We start from the raw sequence: 12,383 nt of genomic DNA, 5'->3' as shown, positions 1-12,383 counted from the left end.
TGTTTTCTGCTAGATAAATATGAGTCATAATCAATGTCCCAACATTGTTTGGCTGAACAAACAAATGGGATGTAGGCACTGTCTTTTGTGGAGATCTATCCAGCTAATTTGTGTACTGTGGAGTGATCACTTCCATCTATCTACCAACACGGGCACAAGTCAAATGCACTTGGCAAAGTTATCAAAGAAACCTGTTTCCCATGAATTTTTGCATCTGGGAGCTCCTGGCTCTTGTTGAGGGATGGGTTCTCTGCAGTCTGCTGGATTTCTGTCTCCAGCCAGCACTGCTGCAGACTCTGCTCTGCCTGCCAGGGAGTGCCAGTGCAGAAGGGGATGTCCGAAAAGAGCAAGCTCTGAAGGCTGCTGTGCTGTGTGGGAAGGGATCTATCTCTCTCCTTTGAAGCCAAGACTCTGAGAGCCCATGGCAAGGGGTCAGGGTTGAGGTTCCACCAGTGAATTTGTGCAGCTTTGAACCCAGCCCAGTTTTGTCCCCAGAGCACTGAATTGTTGCCATATCTATCTCTTGAGTTCATATTACTTTTGGAGAAGGCTAGAGCAGGAACAGCCCTGGCCTCTCTGAAGCCAAAGGCAAAAGTCTTTTTTTATTTCAGCAAGGCCAAGACTTCCTCCTCTGAGCTGCCATGTGGCTTGCTCCTCCATTGCTCTACCTGTCTCTCCCTGACTTCTCTGAAGAAGACCCCGTCCTGCTGCCACCACGCCTCAAGAGTGACATTGCCAGCAGGTGATGCTTTGGGAGGGCAAGAGGTGAAAGGCTCAGGGTTCAAGGCACCAAAGAGAGGGACGGCACCAGCATCAGTAGAGCTGTGATGGCAACCTTTCATTCAGCCTCTTCAGCCAAGAGTTGAAGACATAAAAGTGAAAATCCAAGTCTATCCTCAAGACTGATTAGTAGCCCATAGGTGAGTGACCACAAAGGGAAAGCTCTTTGCCCTGGAGAAACCACCCTGCAGATGTGGAGGGTCTCCTGTCGAGCTGTTTTTTAGTAGGGTGAGGGTATGCAGAACCTCTCACCCATGTGATATAAGACTTATTCATTGCCACTCTGGGCTCAGGCTCAACCTTTCATGGTATTTGCATTTCTGTGTAATGCAGTTGGGTAGTAGCAGGTATATGACATATAATGAAGACATGGGATTCAAACTTTATTTGGTTCCCATGAAGAGGGAAACAAACAATCTGATAGAGCACATGATAAGAAAATGCATGTGGAGAAGTGGCAGTTCACAGGCAGATAAATGGATGAAAAATTGCCTGAGCTACTCATCAGCTGGAATAAGATTGCGGAATATGATGGCAGGTAAGGATACTACAGACATGGAGAACAGCCAGATAAAGCTACAGAGGAACAGAAAACAACCAAAACCCCAATTCTCCTTGCGTGTGTGTAATACAAGCACTGTGAAATTAGACACAGTTTGCAAGGAAATTGCACGGCTGGTTCCAATGACCAGGCCATCCCAAATCCCAGATTGACTGCTGATGTTGGCTCTTAACATTACCCAGGAGGTCTGAGGAGAGGAACGGTGTTTGCTTCTATTTAACAAGGTCAGGAAAGCCAGAGATCCATAAAACGAGAACAGGGTCTATATCATTAGCCTTTTATGATTGGTTGCTGGTACAAATCTCACGTGGCCTTGTGATTTAGACTGCAGACTTAGAAAGGTAGATCTTCTTTCCTTCAGACTGTGGAAGCAGCGTTGAACTTGGTGGTAACAGCGCTTGCATATCTAAATGGGTTTGCAGACTCTGGGGCATCTTTCAAGACACTGTTCCCTGGCAGAAATAACTTCATCCTCAAATCACATGAATCGATCTGTTTTTTTCACTCTCAGTGTTTGACTTGGCTGCCTAGCCTGGTAGGATTTTGCTAGAAGCTATGGATAATTAGGGAGCTTGGAAAAGTTCAGAAGGTACCTAGAGATGGTCCCAGTGTGTGACTCACAGTGTATTTCTGTGGCTTTTAGCAGTGTTGTGTCTTTCCTCAGGATTTCAGGCAGGTTTCTGTGACATTGTGAACCTCACTGCTTTGCCATGGGAGCCCGGGTGTCACACCTGCTACTCATGGGCTGCATCCCCTTCGTCAGAACATCTCCTTGGTCCCTCCATTGTCTCCATGCACAGTCTGTCTTGAGAAGTGTGTGTTTGTCAACCACGATCATGGTTTCTAATTGACCATATGTACCCCTCACAGCATGGGAGCAAAGAGGGGGTCAGCAACCCATGGGGCAGACACAGTGGTGGAGGGCAATGGAGTGGGACTGGATGGAGACAGTGGGAAGGTGTTGTGAAAGAGGGTGACATGACAGGATGGGGGTGGTGAGTCCTAGCATAGCTAAGTTGGATCTAAGCAGCTTCTCCACTTGTTGGGTTGCTTCTTCAGCAAGGCTGTGGTTATTCACGCAGGACAGCACAGGTTGCCTGAGGCTGAGGCCTTAATGTGAAAGTCGTTTGGGGGACAGTAAGGTCCAAATCAGACTCTGAAACTCCTGGCTTGGGTTGAAAAGTAAAAGTCTGCAGCAGCCCTACAAAGAAGACAAACAGCTCCATCTTGGCGAGGCTTTCTCCAATGCAGTTCCTTCGCCCTGCAGATGAAAGCAGTGTCTTTACTTGACAGAAAGATCTAACTAGAACATTTGCCATGGACACATCAGCATCTGAGGTGTTGCAATGGAAGCAGGAGTGAAACCTTGAAACGCAGCAGAGCATTTCGGAGCAGAGGAGCCCGTGTTGCTAAAGGTAACTGTCCCGTTCACACAGGTACAGTGTGCCTGCCTGCTCTCTGCAGCAGCAGTTCACAGCCATGTCACAGGGTGAGCATGCATTTGTGATGTACCCTCTCCTCTCCTGAGCTCTTCCAACCCTCTCAGCATCTTTAAAAAGCAGCCTGATAGAAAGATGCCACCTCCTCCCAAAGCAGAATGCTTTGAAACTCACTTTTCCCATGGGATTTACCCTAGCATCATACTTTACAAAAGACTGTGTTTTGTCTTTCCTACCCCCTCTTTGTGCTGGATTCTCAGCCCTTGTGTGATAGTCCCTGTACAGATGAAGGATTTGGTGGACAGTGAGGACTGGCTTCCTAATGTTAGAAGGCACTGCTGAGGGTCTATGGTTGGAGCACACTCTGAAACCCCTTCAAGCCAGCCTTTCAGAGGAACAGCTGGGAAGTGTGAGGATACTTTGGAGGATTTGTAGGATTCTGCAGAAAAATCTCCCTTTATAGTACTTATGGGCTTCTGCAGTGTTGGTATTAGTTAAACTCCCATCAAGACCACTCCATCCAGCTGTGCCCTCGTAATGCACGCTGCTGCTGCAGCCATGGAGGGCATGGGCTGGGCAACAGGTGTTTCTGGAAACCAGGAACCTTTGGAAGCATTTATAGCTGTCAGGAAGGCACTGAGTAAGTATTTCTTTTCTTAGGAAGGCTCAGGGGAGACTTTCTGATGTCTAACAATCGTTCCTACCATTAGCTCAATCTGAGTCCCGAGGGGCTTGGGTTTATGAGCTTCCAGGGAAAGAACGTTAATCGTGTTTTGCGGGTGAAATTGAGCTTTACAAAATAAAAGTTTGTGACTTGACCAAAATGACCGTTGGACGGTGGGTCTGTCACTTTACCTAACCATGGAGCTGTGCTTCTTCCTCTAAAAGAACAGAACTTGCGGGGAATCCTTGGGAGCTCTTAAAGTGCCACTGGAATCATCACCATCCAAGGTGATTTGTGGGAACAACCCAGAGCCTTGGATTAAAGATTTCACAATGAGGGTAATACAGTTTTGTGTGTACTGTCCCATATTTGGCCTCTGCTGGTTGTAATACCAGTCAAGGTACAAGGCTTATCAGGACCCTCCTTCTTGGCTCTGGTGGGCAATGGATAAAGCCTTGTCCATCAGACCCACTCACACGTGGGACTTGCCTCAAGACAGGACTTGAGGGTCCCTGGATTGTTCCCTCCCTTCCAGAAGAGCTCACAAAAGCCTGTACATAGCTACGCTGGCAGCCTCACCCATCCTGTCTGATTATCCACCTACTCCTGACAGCTTTAAGGCATTTTTCCATATTCTTTTGGATGTGATACATTGCTTTGTCTTCTCTCCTGTTGAACCTTTGGGAACCAACCCCATCAGTAGTGGAAGAGGTGTGCTCTGAGAGCAGCCATTTGCCTGGATGCAGAATAATTGATTCCATTGAGTTGTCTGGTTGCTTTCTGACCGAGTTAAAGGCAGTACTTAGCCATGAAGACCACATCTGTGTGTACTGTAATTAAATGGTCCTGCCACAGCCTCAGCTCTGTGCAGATCAGCTCTTCAATTACCTGTGGAGAAGGGCAGGAAAGCTTCTCTCTTTACAAAATTCCCTTCAGCATCAAGGAAGTGGTTGGGGTTGAACTGATGTGGTGTCTCCCATTGTGTCTTATCCAGCAGCACTGAGGTAAGCGATGGGATTACAATTATACCCTGGAAGAAAAGTACATGAAGGCACAGAAGATAGCAAAAGTGCTCTGTTTTGGTTCATTTTGTGACACAGACTTTGGTGTCCCAGGAGATTTTCTTCACCTGGGGTAGGTGGAGACCCTGAGGGTTTTATCCCATCAGCCAGTAGAGAGAGAAGTCAGTGAGATTTTCCCAGCAGTGCCAAGGATTGAAGCCAAACCCAGCAATGTGCTGTGAAAACCTCAAGCCGAGGGTCAGATCCTGTAAATTCCCTGGCAGATACTTCACTGTGCAGATGGCATCAAGGAGGTAAACCAGGGTCACTCGTGGAGTGAGGAAGTCCTGAGCATGAGAGGGACTGAATTGAGTCCTACAATACCAATCTCTCTGGACTCAACATAATCACTGGAGAGGAAGAAACTGCTGTGGGTGGTTTTGGATGCTTACTTTGGGCTTCAGTCCTATAATTCCCTCTAAAGAGACTAATCTTTAATGGCACTTGCAAAAATGAGGAGGGTGGTGTGTTCCTGCGATGGAGCAGTTACCTACCTTGGGAAGGAAGTAGCCCCTGAAGTGGGTGTCAACAGCAGTGCAGCGGGGAACGTGTGGCAGGAGGGTGATAAACCTCTGCACTTCATGTAGCACCGCATTTGTATATTTCCGATCCTCATACGTGGCCCAGCTTCCAGCTTTGATGGTTCTCCCAATCTCCTCCTGCACCTTTTCTGGAAGAAACAAATAAAGGGGATGTGCACCAACAAAGAAGCCAACTCCCTCCTCAGATTTGGTTTTGGGAAAAGCATATTTTTCCAGGGTGTGGAGGGAGAGGATTCTTAAAATGCCAGCCTGGGTTTCCTCGCTTTATTTCTAATTCAGGCACATGGCTGGGTTGTTTCCCCAGCATCATACTTGGATCTCCACTCATATTCTCTCCCAGCAAGGCATGGGGAATATTTTATTGTGACTTTGATCAGCATCTAATTACATCGTGAGTTCATAATAATAAAGAGATGGGATTCAGCTCTTAAGGCAAAAGAGGTTCTGTAGATCTGTAGCCAGGCCTCTTCCCTCCCCCATATCTGCCATGCCACAGATGGAGCATAGGTGAAAGGAGCTCACTTTGAATCTCTGGGTATTTCATCATCAGCAGGATGGCCCACTGGAGTGTTGTGGCTATCGTCTCTGTCCCCGCCATGACGAGGTCAAGTATGGATGCTATTAGGTTGTCATCATGGAAGAGGCTGTCTTTCTTGTTTTTCTCCTTGAAAAACACAAGTGGTAAGCAAAGTCTTAAAACCATCAGTCTTAGTATTCAGCATGCTTGGGAAATACTGCATAGTCTATGACACTGCTGGCTATGATCTTGTGTTTGTGAACTGGGTGATAAAATAGACCTGATCTTGAATGTACAGCATTCACCAAAGATGGAAGGTTTGGAGTGGAGTTTGGTTCAGCACCCATCTCCACCCAGAAGCAGGCTGAAGCCCAGGGCCAGATGCTGTTCACAGACTCAGCCTCACAGCTCTGGAAAGAGCAAGGTCTCTCTCCTGTACAGATGCAGATTCAGCTAATCCCAGCTCCAAGGAACTCCTCCTGCTGGGCTTTAGAACTCTATTGACCCTTCCTCCGCATAGCTGGGTAGAAGACTTTGTGCCTAAGGTTGGCCAAGACTGAGAAAGAAGAAAACACTCAGAATCCAAGTATTTTATGGTGAGTGAAATCAACTGATGTGTGAAACTGCTGAGTCTTTACTAAAGCAAGATGCAGGGCAGGACTAGGACTTGCACTGATGATGTATCATTCACGTACTTTAAGTGTATCATTCATCGTGGAGTGACAGTATAGATTATTAATTGAATGGTTGTCGTGAAAAGAAAGGCAGAGTCAGTGCTCATGTGAATTCATGCATTTTCTACTAGGAACACGGAGTTGATCTCACATGATTAGCACTGAGTGGATGGAGACAGTGGCTTTCAGATCTCAATTTTGATAGAATAATCCCTGCAGTGAATTACATCAACTATAAGAGACTGGCATCTGATTTTGATACCACTAGAATAACAGCATAGATTTCAATATGTTTACATGACATGACTGAAATCAAGACAGCAACTGTTTTAGCTAGAAAATCCAAAGAAGACATTGCAAACAGTCAACAGAGCTAAGCAAATACCTCTTGTTGCTTGAATATCAGTGCATCAATGTAGCTCCTCACACTGTTCTCATTAATATCCTCCCTGCTTGCCTTCATGTATCGCCTTAAAATCACGCGCACATCTTCTATTTTCCCAAGCATAATCTTGTGGGTTTTGAAAAGAAATCCAAGGAACGGGTAGAAATTGAAATACTAATAAGGAATTAAAAAAGAGAAACATTAAGTCTGCAGAAACATCAGGATGTTGAAAGAGCTTCTTCCTAAGGCATGGCGTATCAATGGAGTTTTGTCTTGTAGTAGTAATATCTCAGCAACCCAAGGACTTCCTGGGCAGATTTTCAGAAGGGAGGGCTTTGCACCCTGTGAGCCTTTATTTAGTACTACCTCATTTTAAGCATTGATGCTGTTCTGTGGGAACAGATCCTCTACCAGTAACAGCCTGATCGGCCTCTCAACAGAGCTGGAGCTCCAGTGTGCCAGGCCACCAGTCAGTTTAGATCAGCATGAGACTGGTTAGTTTTTTCCAACATCAATTACGAAGGATGAGGTATGATAGTTTGAAGTTAAACAGAGTTTCCTGGTACTCTCCAAGGAAGCATTTTTAGTGTGGTCTGTGAAATCCCACTCACCTGGACGTCAACACTGGATGTGCCTTTTTCAAAAATGCAGCAAAGACAAAGAAAGCTTAGATGGTGTAATTATCTCAAGCCAAAAAAAAAGAGGCTCTTTTCAGTGATGTCCAATGGTAGGACAAGGGGCAATGGGTGTGAGCTGGAACACAGGAGGTTCCGCTTAAACTTGAGAAGAAACTTCTTTACTGTGAGGGTAACAGAGCCCTGGGACAGGCTGCCCAGGGAGGGTGTGGAGTCTCCTTCTCTGGAGGCATTCAATACCCACCTGGATGCCTTCCTGTGTGATCTCATTTAGGTTCCTGCTCCAGCAGGAGGATTGGACTGGATGATCTTTCGAGGTCCCTTCCAATCCCCAACATTCTGTGATTCTGTGAAAATATCTGTGGAGCTAAAGTAACCATAGTTCAGTTCTCATTTCAGCTCCACACAGATGTGCAGGATGGTTCAAAAGGAGAGTAGCAAAGGGGAATCTGGCTGCACACTTTTACTGACCAAGGTAGTACGACAGGAGAACTGTCACATCTTAGGTGTAATGGCTGGTTCTGAATATTTGAAAACTGCTGGACTAAATTCTATGGTTTGTGTGGCTCACAAATGTAAAAAAATAAATGTTCATCTGTGGGACAGGTTACTTACATTCAAATATGGAGATCCCAGAAGAATCATAACTTCATCTATGAGCCTTAAGAGAGTGAGAAATGTTGGATCTTTATAGTCAAACCTGTCCCCAAACAGCATGATGAAGGTGATGTTGATTGGAGCACAGTTGAAGGATGGCAGGCTAAAAGGTTCCCCTGCAATGGGAGGAGGATGGACATGTTAGTGAGATGTTGCAGCAGCAGTGATGCATATGAGGCTGTACGGTACTCAGCTCACCTTTGAAGGATTTGATCATCTCAATAAGGAAATGAAGCTCCTCAAAAATTCTCCCTTCTATCATTTTTTTCCCCATGCCGAGGTTGCGCATGCTGGACACGGTGAACCTCCGAGTTGTTCTCCAAAGCTCCCCAATGGAGAAGAACAAACCTGGAGAGGCCATGAGACATCACTGCTGGGCTCCTACACAGAGGAGCCCCACCCCATGAAACAAAACAGGCGTCTGGATGAGGAGGGTTTTTCAGAAGTGTTTCTGCTGCTCAGTTTCCCACAGATTTGGGGACTAAGGGTCTCCCATCTCTGTTCCCACATCCCTGTATCCTCTCAGCTCCATTCTCCCAGTCTCACTGAGCCTGCAGTTTGAGAAAAACAAGCTCCCACCCAACCCAGTCTGCCCCAGCCCTCTCCTGAGTGCCAGATAAGCAGATACGGCTTTCAGACCAGTACTGGTTGGCTGTAGAGCCGGGGAGAGATCACACAACCTTTCTGACCATGGTTTGTTGCAAGCCCAGGGCCTCAAGCAACAACCTTGTATCTTTGAAGCTTCTCCCTTTGTCCTATTCCAGTCATAAAGATATTTGATCTATGTGAGATGGGATAATCAGTCTCTTCAACCCTGGCCAGTGCTAAGCTGTTTTATGGAGATTCCCAGCAACACTGCATTTTAGCAGTGGCAAAAATATTGTCATTTTGTAGAGGTCACTGAGCTCATGCCTTGATGATCACTACCACCACCAAGCAGGGATGGGTATTTCATCAAGTCAGAGTGTTGGAAATGGCAAAAGAAAAAATTGTGTCAGCAATCCAAAAACTATCTCAGATTGTGTCAATTGAAAAACTGGATTCCAGCACTTTACATCTTCACCTTGGATGCAAGGTTTTTAAATGTGCTTGCTTTTTCTAGAATAAACGCTATTTTAGAGCCACATCATTTTAATTTGGAAAGCAAAACTTCTTTCTCTAAAAATGTCAAAGCAAATTTCTAAACTTTATTTTTTTCTTTAATTTAGGCACTTTCATCTGGACAATTTATTTTCTACAGAAGACTTCGGAGTCAACAAATTGGCATTTTCTGAATAAAAAAAATGTTCCATTGGAAAATTTGTGACCAGTGTTACTTAACAGCCCGTGTGAATTTACAGCTTTGGGTCACCTTTAAGCAGCTCCGACTTGGGCTGAGAAGGTAAGTGTGAAAGGACTTATAGTGCAATATTGACAGTCTCCCACAGGGATATTTTACATGTAAATTAGCTCTGAAAAATGCTTTTCTCCCCATCAATTCCTTTTCCTTATGTAGCAATAAATTCATCTATTGATATTTTGGCTGGGTAATTTAATTTCTAATTGTAACCCCAACTTCAGCCTGTGACCAGCATATAAATCTGCCTTTTGGATGCTCAAAGCCAAAGCTTCAGCTGAAGCAGAGGATGGAAAAACAAGGTAAAAAGTCCTCTGAAATACTCAGTTGCTCTGGAAAAACCATGAGGTTGTTTGTGGGGGCAAATTTCCAGCCTCAGCCTATTGCTTCTGCCTGAACCTGTTTCACGTGGTCCCACCCAAGAGCATTTGTGGGGAGGCAAGGCACAGGAGACCAATGATGTCCAAAATTGGGGCACCTGGCAGTGGGAGAAAGGGAAAAACCCTACAGCTCCAAACAGCCAAACCAGTTAGTCCAAAGTCCCCTGAAACCCAGGGGGAGGGTTTGTAAATAAGGTGGTGGTGGAGAGCCGCTCTCACTGCTATCTTACAGAAATTAAGCCCAGAATTACCAGGGTGCCTTTAAAAATCCCACTCCTCACCCTCCAACATTGAGGATATGGATCAGCTGCAAGTGCATTAACCAAAAAGGTGGTGGTGAAAGCCAGGAGGCATTGCATGAAAGCAAGGAAAGACAAATATTTTCTGTCAGCTTGGCTTCGGAAGGGTCCAAGGGGGATGTTTAAAAGCCAGGCTCTGGGGACGCACAGTTAGGCTGGCACTAAGAGAGGCTGTCATCCCTCCCGCCCGCCCCCGCTCATTTCTCTAGTACCGTTTCCGTTCTGAATTTGGTCAAATATTGGGATGGATGGTCTGTCTACAAACTCCTCTGTGTAGTTCACAAGCGCTTCCCGCACAACTTCGTACCCGGTCAGGACCACAACTTTCTGGAACCCAAAGTGGAGGGTGAAGATGGGGCCGTATTTTTCCGCAAGCTGAAAAAGAGGTGAGCTGTGATGGTCAGGAAGGGAGGGAGCGTGCGCAGGGCAAGTGCCCGTTGCTTTCTGAAAGGAGATATGACATCCTGGTGTCCTGCTGGGAACGGCTGCGGAGCCGCTACCTGCAGAACAGTAGCTGTGAGCTGGAGATCATCACGGTCAAACATGAGGCATTTTGTACAGATGCCTGTCTGGCATCTGTATGGATTTTAGGTTTATTGCCACAAAAGAACCCCCACCCCCATCACTACATTACTAATCTGGTTTTGCTGTTAAGGAGAAAGTAAATGAAAAGCAAAAAACCCCACCTAGAGTTAAAGACCAGACCTCAAATGGCAACATAAGTTGGCAAACCAGAGAAAGATGAAAACAGAGAAGACATTCCAGTGCAAATAATGATGCTGTCACACAGGAAAGCTTTGGTACGATGCTTCTCTCATACCAAAGCACTCCTGCTTCCCTGCTACTGACCAGAGGAGCCGTGTGCCCCAGGTGTTTAGTTTGCCCTGGATGGCCACAAATTGCAAATGCATGTCCCTCAGCTTGGACCTGGCTTTGGTACCTACAGCTCAGCTGGGCACAGCAGGGAAACCCACGGCAGGAGCAGGAGGCTGCCTGAACTGCTGGCTGTCCCCGTGCTCCTACACAGTGATGCTCATTTTGTGCTGAGAATGCTCTGGACAGATCTTTGCCATGACACAGAGAGGCTTTTTCATTGCCACACACCCCAGGACAAATTCTCTTGGGGACAGCCAAGAGGAGTCTGGGCTGGGCTGGAGCTGGGTGATGAGAAGCCACAGCTCAACTCTGCTGCCTAAGCAAAGACACGGTGTGTGTGTCCAGCCTCAGCCCACCCGGTTCCAACGGCAGCTTTCGCAGGGGAGGGAGGGGATGCCCCCATGCCCTCCAACCTGCCCCATTACAGTGCCCAGCCAACAAACCTGGTGCCTGCTGCCCAACGCAATCACCATTTTTTTTTCTCTCTGCAGAGTGAGATGGAGGGATAACCCCTTTGGAGTAATCCCAAAGTAAAGGCAAACACAGGCAATACCAAATAGAGCCCAGCAGGTGATGAAAGCATGCAGAGGTAATTCCAAACCACCGTTCAGAGGCTGTAGCAACATCTGCCCAGCCCTGCTGGGTAAACTGACCCCAGCCCTGGGATTGCCCCTGAGGAGAGCAGGTGCTGGGAGCCTCACCCCATGGCAGAGCTAACCCACCGCTCGGCTGCTCCCGGAGAACCCTGGGTGTTTGCTGAGTGCGGGTGTTACGGGAGCCGTGTCGACACCTCGTCGTGAACCGCCGCTGTCTGTTTGCTCACTCTCTCCCTGACCCTGGCGCAGGTCGATCCCCAAGGGTGCTGTCTGCTGAGGCAAGGAGGGAACGTGCAACAGCCCGACACAGACACCCCAGGCTGTGCCAGCCTCCGCTTGCACCAAAGAACACTTTACCACCATAAGTGGGGTAAGTTGTCTTAATTATAGGCTAATAGACAAGCTCACAGGCTATTCATTCCAGTTCCTTAGTGCAGCTTTTCCATCCCTCTCTTGTACTGCTGTCCAGATTTTAATGCTCATCCAATTCATCAAGAGGAAAGGGGATTTTGCAGTGGGGCATCCGGATTTTGGCCCTCTCCAAAGCAGTTTTTGGGTCACTGCATTGCAGAATTCCTGTTGCCAGTTCTCCAGGGCAGAGGGGAGGGAAGCAATTTCATTTCATGTTAGTTATGTCCTAATGCTTTAAAAGATTTCTGGGTGTCCGAGCTGTCAAATTAATATTTCAAATCCCACAAGCATAATATACTTCATGTACATCATCACAATTACATGAAGAATTCCCATATTACCCAGAGGTCTCTTTTTTAATGGTTGATCGCTCATAAATGACATTGCATCAACACAGACATTGGCTAGAAGAAGCCCAGAAAAATATTAAAAAGCAATTTTCACACTTTTACAATTTAGTTTGAATTAAAAAAAGACAAAAAGTTCTCACTGATATATCCCAGCAGCTTTAAAATCTATGAGGGTCTGGGTTTGGGGGTTTTTGTCCTACCTTCATTAGTGATTTATCT

The 12,383-nt window shown here is 46.5% G+C and overlaps 1 protein-coding gene across 1 annotated transcript in view; it reads right to left on the bottom strand.

Annotated features, from left to right (window-relative positions):
• Positions 1 to 2,412: 2,412 nt before the first annotated feature.
• Positions 2,413 to 12,383, bottom strand: part of LOC104531330 (cytochrome P450 2W1) — a 10,302-nt gene continuing 331 nt past the window's right edge. Inside the window, 9 exon segments of the mRNA XM_010176186.2 lie at positions 2,413 to 2,603; positions 4,334 to 4,475; positions 5,001 to 5,176; positions 5,571 to 5,712; positions 6,625 to 6,798; positions 7,875 to 8,032; positions 8,115 to 8,264; positions 10,144 to 10,306; positions 12,365 to 12,383. The exon segment at positions 12,365 to 12,383 is cut by the window's right edge and continues 37 nt beyond it. Of these exon segments, the coding sequence (XP_010174488.2) occupies positions 2,413 to 2,603; positions 4,334 to 4,475; positions 5,001 to 5,176; positions 5,571 to 5,712; positions 6,625 to 6,798; positions 7,875 to 8,032; positions 8,115 to 8,264; positions 10,144 to 10,306; positions 12,365 to 12,383 (1,315 nt within the window).

This window comes from Antrostomus carolinensis, unplaced genomic scaffold (genome assembly GCF_000700745.2).
Source record: "Antrostomus carolinensis isolate BGI_N321 unplaced genomic scaffold, ASM70074v2 scaffold7339, whole genome shotgun sequence".
In the NCBI taxonomy this organism is placed as follows: domain Eukaryota; kingdom Metazoa; phylum Chordata; class Aves; order Caprimulgiformes; family Caprimulgidae; genus Antrostomus; species Antrostomus carolinensis.
Note: the sequence above shows the minus strand (reverse complement) of the source record. Positions and strands in the feature narration are given on the sequence as shown.